The sequence below is a fragment of the Xenopus laevis genome, chromosome 9_10L, assembly GCF_017654675.1.
Source record: "Xenopus laevis strain J_2021 chromosome 9_10L, Xenopus_laevis_v10.1, whole genome shotgun sequence".
NCBI lineage: Eukaryota > Metazoa > Chordata > Amphibia > Anura > Pipidae > Xenopus > Xenopus laevis.
In genome coordinates, this window is record NC_054387.1 from 28,181,117 (window position 1) to 28,200,269 (window position 19,153).

The window sequence follows — 19,153 nt, forward strand, 5'->3', positions numbered from 1 at the left end:
CAAATTCGACTATTCGCCACCTAAAACCTGTAGAATTGCTGTTTAAGTCAATGGGAGATGTCCAGGGATCAATTTGAAGTGATTTGCAGCCTTCGAGTTTTTAAAATTCAAATTAAATTAGATTCAAATTCGATTTGAGTCAATCCTACTCATCAGGGTTTAAAAAATTTAATTTTTTTTTATAATAAATTTAGATTGCTTGAATTTCGATTTAATGTGAGTTTATGGGAGTTTTAAAAAAAATCTCACATGAATTCGAAATTCAACCTTTGATAAATGTGCCTTCCGTGTGATATAGACAACAATATTCTGAGGCAAATGTGCTTAATTTTTTGTGGTTTTTAATTATTTAGGTTTTTGTTCAGCAAATATACTGTTTGAAATTTCAGCAGCTATCTCGTAGCTAACATGCAATTTACCCCAACGATGAGACAGTTCTATAATTGAGCTACTGGAATATGATTAGGTCTGAATTAGACAACTGAAAAAGTAAATCTGTAGCCTCACAGAGCAATAGTTGTAAAGAGGCAGAAGCAACAGATTGTTCTAAAACAAAAATTAAAACTAATTTAAAAAGTCTCAAAAGAATGAAATTGTGTAATATAGTAAAAATAATTTAACGGCGACCTTTAAAACATAATATACAGTTTAAGTAAATTACCCCTTGAAAAAGTTTTACCTTCGGATCCTGTATAATGAAATCTGGGAAATAGTTCTTATTGATTTTAAGCCATGAAGGAATCTTGGATGGATCCTGAAAACAAAAGAAAGGAAGGCATCACAATAAGTACATGGTTCTACATTGTATTTATGCAAGAGTTTTTAACAAGATAAAAACGCAAATAAGCATACAAAATAAGCATGCAATATTTTAACTTGTGTGGATTGGATTTTGAAGATTTTTTTCCAGTTCGACATAATATTAGAACGCCTATTGCTACTTGAAAGTTTTATGCTAGCTAGAATGCAATTTAAAGGGGACCCGTCACCCAAAAAAATTATTCAAAATCCTATTTAATCACATTAGTCAAGCAAAATTAACTTTAATTACACTATATAAATTATTTGAATCTTGTTTCCTTCAGTCTGGGAATTCAAAATGATAGCAAGCAGGCAGCAGCCATTTTGTGGACACTGTTATTAAGACAAGCCTTGCATCATCTCAGAATCTTGTTTGTGCACCAGAATGGGGGACACAATGTCCATCCCCATGCACTGGTTACACAATTAAATGATGAAGAGAATGGGGGAATGTGTAGAGAGCAGTGACATCTAGGAAGTGCTGAATGGAAATTGAAAGTAATTCAATGCCCATGGCATAGAGGAGGGGCAGACAATACTTGATTGACAGCTGACATTTTTAAATGAGCTTACACAGCTATGAATGCTTTAATAAAAAAATGAAATTGGATTTCATGTTTAATTTGAAAAGGACTTGTATTATACAGATATTTGTGTTTGGTTGACAGGTCCACTTTAACTTAGGTTGCCTCTCTCTATACATAATGCATACAGCTTATACCATAAAGTCCTGATTTATAATATTAAGCACTTTGAATCCCACAGGGGAAAGAAGTTATATAAAAAACAGGATTTTTATACTCACAGATAAATCTGTTTCTCTGTAGTCAAAAGGGGAACAAAGGGAATGATGGGGTTAACTCATTAGTACTCATTAGCGGCCAAATGGTCAATAGCTCGCCAACAGGCGGGAAGCCCCGTGTCCCCTTTTCGACTACAGCGAAACAGTTTTATCCGGGAGTATAAAAATCTGCCGTTTCAGGGGGACACAGGGAACGATGGGGACTTACCAAAACAGTCCCAGCAGGGTGGGTGTGAACCTAGAACGGTGCTGCTAAATTATTTCAGTACTGATTGCAACACCTTTCATCCGAGGGAAGCCTCGCTGAGGAGAACGTGTCAACATTGTAGAATTTGTTAAATGTGTGAACAGATGACCAATTAGCCGCCTTGCAGATCTGCTCCAAGGAGGCAGAGTTACGTCATGCCCAGGAGGCCACCACCGAACTGGTGGAGTGGTGCTCTTCCCTTTGCCGAATAGGCTTGCTTGATTGTCTCTTTGATCCATAAAAAATAGACGCCAACAGAGTTTTTCAGAATGGCTTAAACCGTTCAATGTGCCAAAGCAATGACCTGACTACATCCAGACTGTGTATTGGTCATTCTTAGGTTCAGGACACAAGGAAGGCACTACAATCTCTTGGTTCACGTGAAAAGGTGAGAACTTTGGATAGAAATGCCGGAACTGTGCGTAGTATGGCTTTATCCTTGTGAAAGATTTGGAATGGAGGCTCACAAGACATGGCGCCGAGTTCAGACGCTCTTCTGGTGGATGAAATTGCCATGAGAAATACTACTTTACAGGTAATCCACGTATAGGAAACCAAGCTAAATCGGTACAAATGGAGGATCAAGCAGTGCTTCCAGCACTAGGTTGAGATACCATCCTGCCACTGGTGAACGGAATGGAGGGGCTATACGAGTCACTCCCTGCAGAAATGTGCATATTGCATCCTCATTTGCCAACCGATGTTGGAACAGGACTGACTGAGCTGAAACCTGGACCTTGAGTGAACCAAGCTTCAGGCCTATTTGTAATCCTTGCTGTAGGAAAGACTAGATTCACGGTATGTTGAGGTTGGTGAAAGGGAAGTCGGCCTCTCTGCACCAGTTGGAGTGTGAGTGCCACACCCTACGGTATGATTTAGCTGCTGACCTGCGTGCCTTTTGCATTGTTGGAATGACTTCCTCTGCCAGATGGAAGCCTCAACAGCCATCCCATTGAAGCAAACACCCCAGGATTGCGATGTACTATTGGTCCCTGCTGAAGGAGATCTGGTCTGCAGTCCAACTGAATTGGCTGCGCCACTGACATCTCCTGAAGGTCATGTTCTCCGCGGCCAAAAGGGGGCCACTACTATCAACGTAGTTTGAGACTTTGCGAACTCGTGGTAGCATAGGAAGAGGTGGGAAGACATACGCTAGGTTGAACTGCCAGTGCTGTGTCATGGCAACTACCCCCATGGCTAGCGGGTCTCGGTAGCGAGCAAAGAATCTTGGCGTCTTGTGGTTGGTTCTAGACGCCACCAGGTCTATGCTTGGCTGTCTCCAGCTTCTTACTAGTCGTTCGAAGGCCTCTGGGTGCAATTCCCATTCACATGGATCCATCCAGCTGGTTCGGGCTGAGAAAATCCACCTTTGTGCAGGACACTCAACAGCTTTACTTTGAGTTCCGCTCAGTGCAGGATCTGCCAGGCTTCCGCCAGCGCAAGTTGACTTCACGTTCCTCCCTGGTGGTTTATCATATGTACATCACTGTGGTAACGTTGTCGCTCTGTATGCTTACAGGTTTTTCCTTTAGATATTGTGACTGATAAGAGTGCTAGCTTTACTGCTCTTAGTTCGAGAATGTTTATCCGTAATCTGGATTCCTCTGGAGACCAATTGTCCCATGTTGCCCCAGCACTGTAGACTGGCATCCGTGGTGATTACATTCCATTCCGGTGTTGTCCAGGACTGCCCTATGGGCAGGTTATCAGAGATGTAGTGACTCCCGCCTTATCTGTGACAACCGGAGAGGTTGTGTCAATGATCCCCCTTTCCATGAGGATAGCATGTTGGCTTGAAGAGGGCGCAGATGGAGCTGTGGGACTGCCTCTATGGCAGATACCATTGTTCCTAGAACCTGCATTGCCATGTGCACTGTCATTTGGTTGGCTAGTAGAGATTGAACCTGGCACTTGATTCTGGTTTGTTTGTCCTGAGGGAGACTGACCATCTGCATCTCTGTATTGAATTCTAGGCCCAGGACTGTCATTTGGTGACCGGGGTGCGGGTTGGACTTCACCCATATGATGGTCCACCCAAAGTTCAGGAGAAGTTGAACTGTCTTGTCTAAGTCCTCTCTGGCCTTCTCTTGTGATCCAGCCTTCAGTAGCAGATTGTCTAAATAGGGTTTCACAGAGATTCCCTGCAGTCTCATAGTCGCTGCTGTAAATCGCCATTAGTTTGGTGAACACCCCGGGGACAGACGACAGGCTGAATCGCAATGCTATGAATTGGTAATGCTCGTTTTTGAATGCATAGCGAAGATAGCGATGGTGAGGAGGCCATATTGGAACATGGAGGTATTGATGTCCATGGACATCATCAGATGTCTTCGCTCCATTCTTCATATCACTGATCACAACGTCTCCATTTTGAAGTGTACCGGTCGAATATATTTGTTGAGGCCCTTGAGATCTAGTAGAGGTCTGACTGTGCCATCCCTCTTCGGAACCATAAACAGATTTAAATAGAAACCAGAGAATCTCTCTGGAGGTGGAACTGATACAATCACTCCTGCTCTTCTCAGCTTTTGTATGGATTGAAAGAAGGGCCTCTCTTTCGTAGGTTTTAATGGAACCCTGGACATGAGGGGGGACTGATGTTGGATCCAGGTGGTATCCATCTGACAATTTCCCATACCCAGGCAATCGAGTAATGGATCCATACCTCCCAGAATTGTGGTGGTTTTCTTCCGATCCGTTCCAGCGATTCTGGAGTATGTGGCCCGTCACAGGCTTGTCAGTCAAGGGCTTGTTGTTCTTCCACGTGGCACAGCCCTTATCGCTGCCCTTTGAGTGAAAGCGAGAAAGTTGTTGGGGACTATGCCGCTATGTGAATCGTCCACTTTGACCACGAAAAAACGTGCCCGCCTGTTAGCTGTTGAAGTTTGCCCTCTGACTTGTGGAAGGAAGGTACTCTTACCCCCTGTTTGGGAGATTATTTTTTCCACTTCCTCTCCAAATAATCTTTGTCCTTTGAATGGAAGTGAAGTTAATGCTTTCTTAGTGCTAATGTCAGCCGACCAGTTCTTGAGCCAGTGTTCTGCGTGCAGGTATAGACAACGCAGATGTGCGTAAAGCGTCCAAGGTGGCGTTGCAGAGATAACTTGATGCTTCTGTGATAGCTTGTGCGGTCGTTAGACGCCCTTTTGATTGTCTCGATGAGAGACTCTGACCATGTTTGAATGGCTCTGGATACCCAGGCTGAAGCTAGGCAATGGTGTAGCGTTGATCCCACAGAGGAGAAAATTGCCCTTAGGAAACGTTCTAATCTTCTACCCGAAGGGTCATTAAACACTGCTGCATCGGTGACTGGCAGTGTGGTAGATTAAGAGAGCCTGGACACTGGTGCATCTACTGCAGGGGGGATTTGACCACTTGTAAACTAGTTCCTTAGGGAAAGGATACAATCTGGTAAATTTCTTTGTCGCCTGGAATTTACGTTCGGGTTAATTCCATTCAACTTGAATAATACGGTTAGCGGTTCATGCTCTGGAAAACAGAATGAAGACTTGTGCTGCCTCTTAAAGAGGGTTGACATCTCTCCCTGCTTCTTATGCTTCTGCGACACGTTCAATATCTCAAGTACTCCCTTGACAATACCATCAATATCGTGGAGAATGTCTTTGCCCCTGCATTCCTCTTTGTCCGCTTCATCGTCCGCAGATGATGCGTCCAAGGAAGGTAGCTCACCCTCTGAGTGGGACGATATCTGTTCCTGGGCCGACTCATCAGACTGTGTCTGAGTATTAGTGTCCCCTTTGCCATCCTCAGTGCGTTTTCGCTTACCACCCTTTTGTGGTTAAGTCTCGCTAGGGCCTTTTCCAAATCTGCAATAGCCGGGAGCCGTAGCAGTGATGCCAAGGATTGAGAAAGTTGAACAGCCCAGAGAGGTGTGGATAGTTCCACTGATGGCCCCGGGCCCGAGTCTTGGAGGGTGTCTTGTGGTGAGTTTTCTGCCTGTGGCGCTGGGTGACCCCCAGAGGTGGAGGATGTACCCTGCCCCATGACGCAGGATCTGCACAGTGGCTCGATTTGGCCCCCTGGTAACAATCTAGTGCCAAAATCGCAGGGCTGAATAGCTTGTTAAAGGTGCAAGTCCCCCCTTTTGAACGCAGTATGCGTTTCATTCAGCGTGTTCCGGACTTGGGAGGTAAGCCGGCTTCCTTCCCCCTCCCTGACTTTACCTCCGCCCTCTACCCACCTGAATGCGCTAGATATTGCACACATTCAGGTCCGGGTGGCCACAAGACCAGGTTCAGGGAGTGAGAAGAGGGGCGGCAGGCTGGAACCCTCGCACAGGCATGAGGCCCAAAGGGGACATAGTGCCACTTACCCCTCGCACCGGCCAGACTGTCTGTCCTAATTCCTCCAATGCAGGAATTAGTGTGGGTGGTCGGTATAACCGGAGGTCTAGAAAAATGACCCCAGTGTCATTCACCTCGTAGGGGGCTAACCATATTCAAGCAGGTAATCCTGCTTTAGGTATCACCCCTGGTGTCAGCCTTAGGCTGACTGAAGATTCCATCCTTTCGATGGGTGTCCATCCTCCCGGGAACAGGACACTTGAAAAACTGAATACGAGTATACAGTGTGGGAGTTAAGCCTGCCCTGGCACGCCCCCTTAATTTAATATTCAAGTGTCCTGCCTCCGGAGGATGGAGCTTAACCCCATTTTTCCGTGTCCCTCTGAGACGGCAGAGAAATTATAATTATTATTGTCAGTGTCATAATGTTGCCATACAATTTAAACACAACCATATCAAACGGATTAATCAATGCCCTTTGTAAACCACAGTTTCCAAAGGGCATTGAAAACCTAAAGAAAACCTAAAGGGGAAAATTAAATTGGCCCTGTTATGCAATCATCCAACAGACACTTTGCTTATCAAGAAGCCCTAAGACAAGACTAACCTTGCTGATTTTGACCATGTTCAGCTCCTTCTGAAGGCGTTGCAAGGTAGCATCATCATAACCACTTGAGCATTTTGTCACAGTGCACCAATGCTGGCCTTCAGGATCATAGCAACCCATGAGAAAGATGGACATTATACCACCTATAAAACAGTTAATAAATGAAAGCCTTAGGATTACAAGCACAACACTGACAAATTAACACAAAATCGCCTGAATATTATAAAATCCCTTTCGGGTCCTTACAATATGAAGTCCTTTCAACTACTACAATTTGAATACGACTTTGCCGATTGTGAAATGTATATTTATGCTCAAGTGCTTTTTATACAAGCCCTAATCCATGCCGTCTAAAGAGTTAACATTATTTGAAACTATTTGTAATAATTGCCCACTTACTAAAGGCATGCTATGAAAACACTACACCCAAATGCTTTCAATTACTTTACAATCTGCTCCAACATATTGTACGACATGGGAACAAGATTTACCAACTCCACTTCCCGGAGATGGATGGAATAAAATTTGGACAGCAACCAAGAAAGTGTGAGAATATAGCAACAAAGGAGCTCTCATATAAGCTTTTAACTAGATGGTATATGACTCCCTAAAGAAAACATCGGATCTCACAGCTACATACACATTTATGTTTTAGAGACTGTAACAATAAAGGAACTCTAGTCCACATATGGTGGGATTGTCCAGCAGCACAACATCATTGGACTAGAGTGCATACTTCGATACAGGAGATCTGTTCAATAACATTTCCACTAAATCCATGGGAACTATTGCATAATTTTCCGATTAAACAGTTAAATAAGCAAGCAAGACACTTGGTTAAGCATGTTCTTCCAGCAGCAAAATGGAGCTTGGCTATAAAGACATACCCAAACAAAATTAATGCTATATACATAATGGAACAATTAACAGTATGTGTACAGGATAACATGAAGTTTGTTGAAATTTAGTCACCATGGCAGAGCCATGAGAGACAACTTAATTTGCAGTGATATCGGCAGAGAACTTGGGCACTAAACAAAAATGTAGGATAAGTATGTAATATGCTGAGCGGGGGATCCACTTTTTCTTTCTTCAAAATTATTTTCCTTTCTTTCTTGATTTGTATTTTTCTTATTTTACCTGGTTCCCCAATTATGCAAAACAAGATCGAGATGACATTTAATATTATATAAGCAATATGTGGAAGTAAACAATACAACATATAAAATGTATAACTGTTTAATCAGTTGAACCAGGAACAAGATAAAAAAAACTTTTTAACTACAAAAAATAAATTAAACCTTGAATTATTTTTCCTTAAGTACTGTATTGAAGAGTCAAATTACTTTCTCAAAGGCATTGACGTATATACTAAATGAAATAATAATTACTTTTGACAAGACAAGGGCATTTACACTCACCATTTGCTCCCTTTCCATAATAAGCGCCCAAAACTGCCAGGTCAGCTGTGTCTGCCATTGCACCTTCATTTAAGTAATCCTTCTTGACTTTGAGCCAATGGCGTTTTCCTGGCTCATAATTACTCTGGTGTGAGTGAGAAAAGTCAACTGTAGAACCTCATATGAATGCAATTAGGAGGATGTCATTTATCTATCTTAAATTACCTTTATATCTTTTAATACCAGACCCTCCAATCCCTCTCGGATAACACGGGTGATCATGTCAGCCAGATCAGCAGCTTTCTACAATATAAACTGAATTTATTTACAGTAACAAAACATACTAAAGGATTAGTAGTTATGGAATAGGTTGCTGGTACAACCAGGGATGCCTCACAATTTAATCAAGGATATAATTTGAGATTTTTCTGGTTTTATGCCTGTGACAGCACTTACTGTGACATGTTTCATCTCAGAGAACATAATGTGATTTGGGATTTCAACCATGTTTTCACGCATAAACTTTCGTCGCTCGTTAAGTGGCCTGCAAAGAATGGTTATTGGTAAGCAGCTAGAAGAAACCATCTTTCATCTGATAACATTTTGATCTGAACATACTGACCGATCCATTAAGCTCACTCCGTTGAAATAAATGCAATCAAAAACAAACAAGCACACACTGGCATCTTTGAAAGCAGCTTTCTGTGAAGGAAAACAAATAAAGGAATATTATTCCAATTACTACAGGAACATAAGAAGAATGGATCTATATTAGATCACAACAGCTACCAAGCTCTATAAATATGATACAATGCCAGATTATCAGAATACAGTTCCAAATCTCTGAATTGGTTAAACTCTATATTAGATCAACTAGTTCCTTAAAGACTTTAAGCGTTAAATATATTTTATACCTTATGAACACCTAAAGTGCCAAATGGTAGTGGCTTGCCCGTATTGGTATCTATAAGAAGAACTTCTGCGTCCAGAATCATACTGTTTCCTCCTGGAAATGCTTTGGGTATAAAATCCTTAAAATGAGCAACCTGTAAAAAAAACTATAGTTGTAACTATATCTCAAAACAACAAAAAAGTTGTTAAACATAGAAACGCAAAGAGCAGTACAAAGACATCACACAAGACATCCCAAAAAATAAAATAATTGCCTTATGAGGAAGCACTGGCTTGAGACTGCGACTGAAGTAGCTGAAGTGATCTCCATTCTTATGTACTTGGACTCTTTCACCATCATATTTTATTTCAGCATACATACCATTGGGACACTTCTTCATGGCATACTCTATAGATTTGCAAGCTTCAGCCTGGGGGTTAGGAGAGATTTATAGATTGTGAAATTAAGTATGTTTCAATGCAGAGGAAAAAAACACTATTACAAAACACACCAAACCAAGTAGCAATCCAACTACATGTATGTATATACAGAATTATCCTTTCTTCCCTACATGGAGTTTAGTGCTTCCATTGCAAAATAGTGACCTGGTAAGTACTCCTATTTTTTAAAATTTACATTTGCACTGGAGGCATAATGTTACTTTATAATTTAAGACTGTACGACTGACTGTGTTGAAACTGTGAAGGAATCTGTCTTTAGACACACATAACACACAAAACTTTTAAGTCTGCTTACAAGCATAGGCTGAACTGGAGTCATTAATGAAGCCTGGACACTAAGAGTTCGTTTCATTCCTGGAGCCTGCTGTTCATTGCGTAAAACACGCTCTACTACATCCCCTAGATTGCGTGAAGCTTTAAATGCATCATATGCATTAGGATCTAGAGCATCCAGCCTGTGTTACAAGGGAAATACAAAAAAAAAAAAAGTAAACCATCAGTTACAGTGGGAGCCAACATTTCTCTAAGGAAAGACAATACTATACAGAGTATTTACAGAGTAGTTTTAAATGTACAGCAGATGTGCCATCGTTCTGCAGTGCTACATAGTTTCCTTGTTTTTAGAACAATAAATAAAAACCCAAAATGTGAAGAATCAAACAACTCTTAAAATACCAAGTTGACAATTCCAGGTGGCATATTATAATTTTCTAACTCCCGATAAAAGGCACAGTGTTTGAATGTGTGTGGATTCACCCAAAAAGGGATTGCACTTGCACAGTAGTATGTATGTATAAGCTTTTCTCTTTTTTCATACTTCATGGTCTGCATCATATTGTGTCTGCACATGTACTGGTCATTTAAATGGCAAAAGAGTTAAAATATGCAGATTTTTCCCCATCATGAAAAAAAGCCAAACTGTTATTCTGCATTATTTAAAAAGCATCCAATTCCTATTGGGCCCATGCATAAGCATTAAATATGATTCAAATGTCTCATGTAATACCTATTCAAGTCTTGCATGAAATGAGATATGGCGTAATGCCTTATGTCAATAACAATGAAAACTGCCTTCTATTCAAATATTTCCTTGTGGAACAGGAGATAATGTAGTTAAAATGAAAGTGACTGTATCCTGTATTGGGTCAAGCAATTCACTAGGTTTCTTTTAATGTTGTTTACTTTTACCATTGTCAATTCAAAATGAAATAAGGCATCCTCATTTTCTTTCCTTTCCCTTAAAGTGTCAAGCAAATCAAGGAGCTAAGGAAATAGATCAAGTGGAAAATTAAGTGTCATATATAATATGAGACACATTTTGCCCAGGAGCAATAACCCATGGCAACCAATAAGATGCTTGCATTTAAACAGGTGACTAGTAAATTCTACCTGCTGATTGGTTGCTATGGGTTACTGACCCTGGACAAAGAACTTTAAAATGTTGTTGTTTTAAAATTATTTTAAAAACTATAAAAATTAAATAAATTTTGAATGGGCAGAAAGTTTTTTTTCATGCCTCATATTTAAAGGGGAACTCCACAAAAACATAACAAGCTTTTTGAAAAGTAAACATAATTTCAAGAAACTTTGCAATATACATTAAAAAATATGCAGACTTTCTTGATTTTTAATGGTTTCTGACAGTTCCCGAAGCCTAGCCCCCTGCTCTCCTGCTGAGCTGGCTGACTACCGTTACTTTGTATCAACAGCCAGCTGTCCTTAGCCTGCATCCTACAAACCCCACAATTAATTCCCTGCACATGTGATTTCAATAAGGAACAGAACATCATAGTACAATCCACTGCGGGTTATGTAGTTCTGCATACTGTCTGAAAACAGTTGAGAAGTTGTTACAATTTGTAACATCAGTGTTTTAGTCCCTCCTTCCCTGCCAGGATATCAAATGATGCAAAAAGAGAAGAACTGTTAAACAGCTGGATTTCAGCATAGAAAATGGCATTTATTCATACTTTTTGAAGAAACAGGTAACTGTAATGTATATATAAGGGGTTTCTGTGTTATGTGGGCCTCTATCAAATTTTGGCTTGGAAGCCGGGGTTCCCCTTTAACATTTGTCCTCACCATGATACAAAAAATAGGACATGCACTGGACAGAAGTCCTGCCTACACATAATTTCTCTCTTTTTTTTTTTTTTTTTAATTATTTTGAGTTTTTTTGTTTTCCATAAAAAAAAAAAAAAAAAAAAAAAAACCACCAAAACAATAGTTAGGCATCCATGCAATTTTGACAATCTCTAGTAAGTATTCAGCATGGAATTGGTTTACAGATAAATACAAAGGGTGTACAGGATTCAATAAACACCACTCTACACATTAATGTATTTTGTACATTTGAATCTTCCTTGCTGTTGTTCCATAGATTGTGTAAAATTAGCCTTGTGCCTTTAATAAACTTATATTATACTAGTGCCATTGGGAGGTGTTCATCTACCCAAGCTACACACAATTTCTAATGAACTCTAACCCAACAATGCTAAATAAGACAACCATTATCATTTCGAACTGCTCATAGAAACTTACACGTGTTTGGCTCCAGAGTTCATTTTCAAGTCATGCTTAACCAGGCGAATTATGCATTTAAGATCATTACTGGTACACCTAGACAAAACAAATATTCCATTTATAAGCACACTGAAGTTGCTCAGAAAAGGTTTTTCACTGGGTCCTTTGTCAACATAGCCTTGAAAATGTAGATTATAAAAAGGCAGCTGCAAATACATGTAAAATAAAGAAAAAAGTTCTATACATATGTGTAAGTATAGTACAGGTATGGGATCAGTTATCGGTTTATCCTATTTTATCCAAATAATCCAAATTTTGGGGGCTCATCATGTCAGCAGAATGGAAACGGAGTGATAAATAGAATGGGCAACAAAAAGCACACACAATAGTCTGTTGTGCCATTTTCTGTTGAATTGATCTGTTGCGTTATGAAATAAAAAGGGAAACTTGCAGAACTTCCAAGTCACACTTGACAATTAACAAGAAGTACCATATGATAATTTATCTAGCAAAGCTGGGGCCAAATTTGATATTTTAATTTTATTTTAATGCTTACTTTTTGGAGCAAAATAATAAAACTTGTTGTAAATATATGAAACACACTTGTCACTGTGGCTTGCACATAACCTACACAGGTTCATATGTGTTAGTGCACCTAAATCCCAAGCTGTAAGCCAAACAGCTAACCTGCGAGCAATGTCCTCCAGGACATTCTGTTGATCTTCTTCTTTAGTCATTTTTGAAAGTCTAGTAAGCAAATCATCAACCTCATGGATTGTCAGTAGACTCTTAGACGCAGGTGGAAAGCTTTTACTTTCCTCAAAGAAGATGCGCACAGTTTCAGAGACATCTCCCTATACATAGATTAAATAAAATAATACAACTTCATCTAGCCAAAAAAATAAAATAAAACCACTGAAATATACTATACACTGTACCATATTAAACAATATTCTCCTTACACAATAATGAATAACTTTTACTCTATAGATATTTTCTTTATTCATTTTCTATGTTTTTTGTGACCTACCTGCTCTAGGTCCCGTACCATCTCCTCTTGGTTACAATTAAAAATACGACTGAAATGTTTAACAATCTGCTTATCATTGAGGTTGTACACTGACTTAATAACACCTGGTAATAGCAGCTTTACTGTCAGATATGTGTCACCATGAAATCCATCTGTAACAGGTAAGAGAAAAAAAATGCAGCAATAAATATCTTCTACTATACACAATTTTAGGTTTAAATATCAAGCAAATGCTACTAATGTTCAATTATTTTAAGACATTCTCTACAACGACCCTCCAGTTGTACCTGCAGTTAAGTTCTTCTTTACTGAAAACCCTTTATTAGAATTTTGGTTTTGTTAACAAGTACAGTTTATTAACAGAAAATGTACATAAATACGTAACGTTCAAAAGGACGGAAAAATGCTTATTACTTTCAGCTTGTGAATTTTCCAACCCACACTAGGCCCTTGTCAACCACAACCAAGCTTTAAAGGGCTTTTATACAGTGCCTTACCTAACCTCTATGCCAAAAAGATCCAACCAAAGAACAGTGGCAGGAAGCTGCCACTAGCCTAGGACCCATTACTATATTTATTTATTTTATGACCTTACTTGGGGAGTTAAATTTGTGTCTACTGAAATGCACTCTGCAATCATCCAAATTAATACATAGTCTTTGATATTTAACATGTGCCTGAACCAAACTGCAGCCTGAACCCATCCAACTAGTAGGTATCAGGCAAGTCCCCACATAACTTATAGATGCTTCAGGCAAAATAACAGATCATTGAAATCTATAATACTTTCACATACCAGAACACTTAATTTTCATATGAATTAAGACTATACCTCCACTTGTTCCCTTAGTTAGGAAATCACGAATGATCTGTGTTTTGGAATTGTAGCTTGGCTGTTCCGCAACCATTGCACAAAGCTTGCGGAACTCACGCAGAAGGCAGTCCTTATGTTTAGGGTCACACTTTGCAGTGGAAAGACTGGAGCCAGTGCCTGAGCTTGGTGGGCTTGGAGATTGACTGGGTTTTGCTGTAAGAAACAAAAAAAAAAGTTGCACTACAAATGTAAATGTTAAATAAAAACAATAAAAATACATTATCCCCATGCCACTTTGCTGGATATATTACAAAACAAAACTACAAAAAAAACCACACACACAACTTGGCCTATTTTATAAACAGAGAAGTTATAAAAATGCTGGTTGTGGCATATGACCAGGAAAGAACACAATGTATAAAACAGTCAAAAACAATAAATCATTAGAACCTATTACTATTTTTTTTATAGACCTTACATATGGGAGTTACATTTGTGTGTACTGAAATTCACGCTGAAAGCATCAAAATTCATACATAGCCTTTAAATGCTTTTTGTTTTAGGGATTTCAATAAGGATTTCTATATTTGTACATATTCTGATTGCATATCAATCGCATAAAAATGCTTGTTATATTGGGGGGAAAAAGCAGGACTTAAATGAAATATGCTCTATATCCACAGGTACAGAGATGAAAATTTACCCCAAAGAAATTAAGCCCAAATTTTCCCACTTCATGGTTACAGAGCTTAAATGAGTGGGTTAACTTTTAGGTTATGGAATATCCTCTTCTTAGCAATTAGTCTTCAGTCTTTATTTTTTCTTTTAATTATTTGCTTGTTTTTGCAAGCTTTTATATGGGAGTCACAACTCGGCAGTCAAAATCTATTGCTCTGTGAGGCAATTTTATTGTTACTTTTCTTTATATTCATGTCTTCTCCTATTCTAGTCTTTCACCAAAACCACTGCCTGGTTGCTATGTTAAACTGCACCCTAGAAACCAAACAGCCAATAGTTGCTGAATAAAATGTGTATTGTCAAAAGCTACAAAAATTAAGACAATTGAAATTTCCTCAGAATATCAGTTTTTAACATACTATACATTAATTTAAAGATGAGTTAGCCCTTTAAGACCAAATAAAAGCCATGTTTTACCCACTGTTACAGCATAAATACACACTACAGTTAGGCCCATAAATCTTTGGACAGAGACAACTTTTTTCTAATTTTGGTTCAGTACATTACCACAATGAATTTTAAATGAAACAACTCAGAGGCAATTGAACTACAGACTTTCAGCTTCAATTCAGTGGGTTGAGGAAAAAGATTACATAAAAATGTAAGGAATTAAAGCTTTTTTAACATAATCACTCCATTGACTCAAATGCTATTTCATGGGCAGGTGTGGGCAACCCCTTTGTTATGTCATTATCAATTAAGCAGATAAAAACCCTGGAGTTGATTTGAAGGGGGGGGGGGTGCTTCTATGTGGATGGTTTTGCTGTGAACAGACAACTTGCGGTCAGCAAGGAGCTCTCCACGCAAGCGAAACCAGCCACCCTTGAGCTGCAAAAACAGAGAAACCCATCTGAGAAATTGCTACAATATTAGGAGTGGCAAAATCTACAGTTTGGTACATCCTGAAAAAGTAAGAAAGCACAGGTGAACAGCAACGCAAAAAGGCCTGGACGTCCATGGAAGACAACAGCGGTGGATGAACACAATCTATTCCATGGTGAAGATAACCTCTTCTCAACTGCTAAACAAGTGAACAACACTCTCTAGGACGTAGGCATAACGATATCCAAGTCTACCATAAAGAGAGGACTGCATGAAAGTAAATACAGAAGGTGCAAGCCACTCATAAGACTCAAGAATAGAAAGGCTTTTTTAAAAAACATCTTAAAAAAGCCAGCACAGTTCTGGAAAAAACATTCTTTGGACAGATGAAACCAAGATCAACCTCTACCAGAATGATGGCAAGAAAAAAGTAAGGAGAAGGCGTGGAACAGCTAATGATCCAAAGCATACCACATCTGTAAACAGTGGAGGCAGTGTGATGGCTTGGGCATGCACGGCTGCCAGTGGCACTGGGACACTAGTGTTTTATCCATGAAGTGACACAGGACAGAAGCAGCTAAATTAATTCTGAGGTGTTCAGAGACACTGTCTGCTCAAATCCAGCTAAATGCAGTCAAACTGATTGGGAGGCATTTCATAATGACCCAAAACATACAGCCAAAGCAACCCAGGAGTTTATTAACCCTTTCACTGCCAGACAATTTGGCCATGTTGGTACTTTTATTGCCAGACCATTTTTGAACATTTTGTGCTCTTTCCCTTTAGGGGCCCTTTTAGTTTACCCAGGAAAACAAGATAGTTATTTTCAGGACAACATAAGCTTTCAAAATATGCTAGAATTTTGTTGTAATTCCACTCCTGTAAAAAGATATGGGCTTGTAAGTGCACAAAAAAAAAAAAATTTTTTTTGCATGATACAAATGCATATATCAAACAAAAAATGTATTTTATGCACAGCAGATTTTTCTGTGTCTCCCGAACGCGCCAATACCAAATATATATAGTTTTATGGAGATTTCTCACTTCTATAGATCAAAAACTAGAAGCCGCAAACTACCAAATTTCCAAAGCACAGCTCCACAAAACTGCATTCAGATGATTTCAGGGCCAAACATTCCACTAACAGTAGGTTTACCCTAAAAAACTACATATTGGAAAGAACAGATTCTAACGAGTTAAAAATGGGTAAATATATATTTGTACTCAAAACTACCAAGTTGCAATTCTTTCCTAAAATTAGAAGTTTTTATAAAAATGTGTTACATTTTTAAAAAATGACCTCAAAGTGTCCAGTCTTCAGCATTGTATCTCCAAAATATCAATACATCCGCTGAACAGTTTGATACCCAATATGCATAGGTACACCTAAGTATGTGGCGTATAGGGCCCCAGAATGACAACACCCCATACGAGTTATCAGTTCTATGATTCAGATACTGCAAAATCAGCACAATCAAGTACAAAAGTGTATGTTCACCCAATAAAACCATATATTTTAAGAAAGAACATATTGTGACAGATCTAAAATGGGTATGCATGGCTTTCTACTCCAAAGTACTATGCCTCAAAGCTTTCTTACATTTGGCAATTTTTTTTTGACATTTCAGAAAATCACCTCAATACTCCAACTCTGAAGTACCACATCTCCTACATATCAATATATACCAGGATAAAACACCCTAAATCTGAAAGCCCGGGGTCCGATGAACAGTTTGATGCCCAATATGCATAGGGGACCCAGAACGAAGACACCCCATACGAGTTATCAGTTCGGTAATTCCAGATACTGCAAAATCAGCACATGTATAGCATTTTTCAAGGGGCAAAAGTACAAAAATGTATGTTCATCCAAGAAAATCATACTACATTTTTGGAAATTACACATTCTGAAAATTGTATAAAAATATTGCAATTTGCTGCATTTATCTCACCTCATTTTGTACATACAATTGTAAAACACCCTAAATATTGACGCCAAGGGTCTACTGAACAGTTTGATGCCCAATATGCATAGATATACCAAAGCAGGTGGGCATGTGCAGACCTCAAATAAAATGAATGCATTTGAATTTTATCCGCTGTTGATTCGCCTTCTGTGAAGAATAACCCGTGACTGTGAATTGTGCCACAAGACCCTCCTAAAAGCATAAATAGCCCCCAAAACCATATATCTTTGGAAAGTACACATTTTGACGAATCCAAAATAGGTAATTATGTCTTTCTACTCTAAACTACTGTACTGCAAAGCTACGCTAAATGCAGTGGTTTTTATGACATTTCTGAAAATTGTAAAACACCCTAAATATTGATGCCGCGGGTCTACTGGACAGTTTGAAGTTTAATATGCATAGATACACCTAAACATCTGGCATGTGCAGACCCCCCAAAAAATTAGTGCATTTGAATTTTTGCCTTCTGTGAACATAGACCAGTGACTGCATATTGTGCCACAAGACACCCTACCAGCACAAGACCCCCCAAAACCATACGTTTTTGTAAAGTACACATTCTGACAAATACAAAATTGCAAAGAAAAGAAAAAGAATAAAAAAAATAAATAAAGCTAACTTAGTAAAATGTGTATTATGTATTTGTACATGCATGTATGTGTAAATGTGTGTATAACTGGAAAATAAAGGCTACTTACAGTTCTGATGTCCAGCAGGGTCCTGGGCAGCCAAGGGGGGGGGGTCTTAAAGCAGAGTCTACACAGCAGAAGTGGCAGGCTGGCTGGAACAGGCAGAGAGGAGACAGACGATGTGCAGACACGTGTCTGCATAACTGTAGGCTGTCCTGTGACGATTGTGTCGCAGGACCCACGTGACCTCCTCCTACTCATTGCCTGAGCACCGGAGCCCTCTGCAGAAGCAGCTATCGCCTCTAACACAGAGAGGAGCCCTTTACAGCCAAGAACGTAGGTACTACGTACTTGGCAGTTAGGGCTTTTCCTGCGAGAACGTAGTACCTACGTTCTTGGCAGGGAAAGGGTTAAAGCAAAGAAGTTGAGAATTCTTGAATGGCCAAGTTAGACACCTGCTCTGAACCCAATTGAGCATGCATTTCCCTTGTTGAAGACTAAACTTTGGACGGAAAGGCCACAAACAAAGAGCAACTGAAAGCCGCTGCAGTAAAGGCCTGGCAGAGCATTAAAAAGGAGTAAACACAGAATCTCGTGATGTCCATAAATTCAAGACTTCAGGCTGTCATTGCCAACAAAGGGTTTTCAACCAAGTATTGGAAATAGACAAATTAAAAAACTGAAAATAAAATGTTCAATTACTTGAGACCCTGAAATGAAGTGATGTAATTGTTTTGTTCAACCCACTGAATTAAAGAAGAAAATCTGCAGTTGAACTGCATCTGAGTTGTTTCATTTCAAATTGTGGTAATGTACAGAACCAAAATTAGAAAAGATTTATGGGCTTAACTGTATATGCATCTAGACCTCAAATGTCCTAGTGTCTTTACCTGCTTATCTATGTCAGACAAGCCTTGGTAAGTAGTGTGCTGGCTTGGTGTAGGGGGTGGTGAGGACTGGAATAGAGTTTGGTGGCACAACGAAGTTTGTAAATCATAGCCCAGAAGGTCGGGAATGGTGAACGCAAGCGGATTTTTTCTCAATCCACAGAAAAGCTCACTAAACTAACCCTGTTGCCATACCATTTGAAAGACCCTAAAACCTGTATTCAGG

At 39.3% G+C, this 19,153-nt stretch overlaps 1 protein-coding gene across 1 annotated transcript in view; it reads right to left on the bottom strand.

Annotated features, from left to right (window-relative positions):
• Positions 1 to 19,153, bottom strand: part of lig3.L (ligase III, DNA, ATP-dependent L homeolog) — a 39,300-nt gene that overhangs the window by 12,737 nt on the left and 7,410 nt on the right. Inside the window, 13 exon segments of the mRNA NM_001088714.1 lie at positions 680 to 754; positions 6,762 to 6,904; positions 8,183 to 8,306; positions 8,387 to 8,464; positions 8,618 to 8,705; positions 8,784 to 8,863; positions 9,076 to 9,207; positions 9,328 to 9,483; positions 9,810 to 9,969; positions 12,056 to 12,133; positions 12,725 to 12,891; positions 13,068 to 13,219; positions 13,900 to 14,094. Of these exon segments, the coding sequence (NP_001082183.1) occupies positions 680 to 754; positions 6,762 to 6,904; positions 8,183 to 8,306; positions 8,387 to 8,464; positions 8,618 to 8,705; positions 8,784 to 8,863; positions 9,076 to 9,207; positions 9,328 to 9,483; positions 9,810 to 9,969; positions 12,056 to 12,133; positions 12,725 to 12,891; positions 13,068 to 13,219; positions 13,900 to 14,094 (1,628 nt within the window).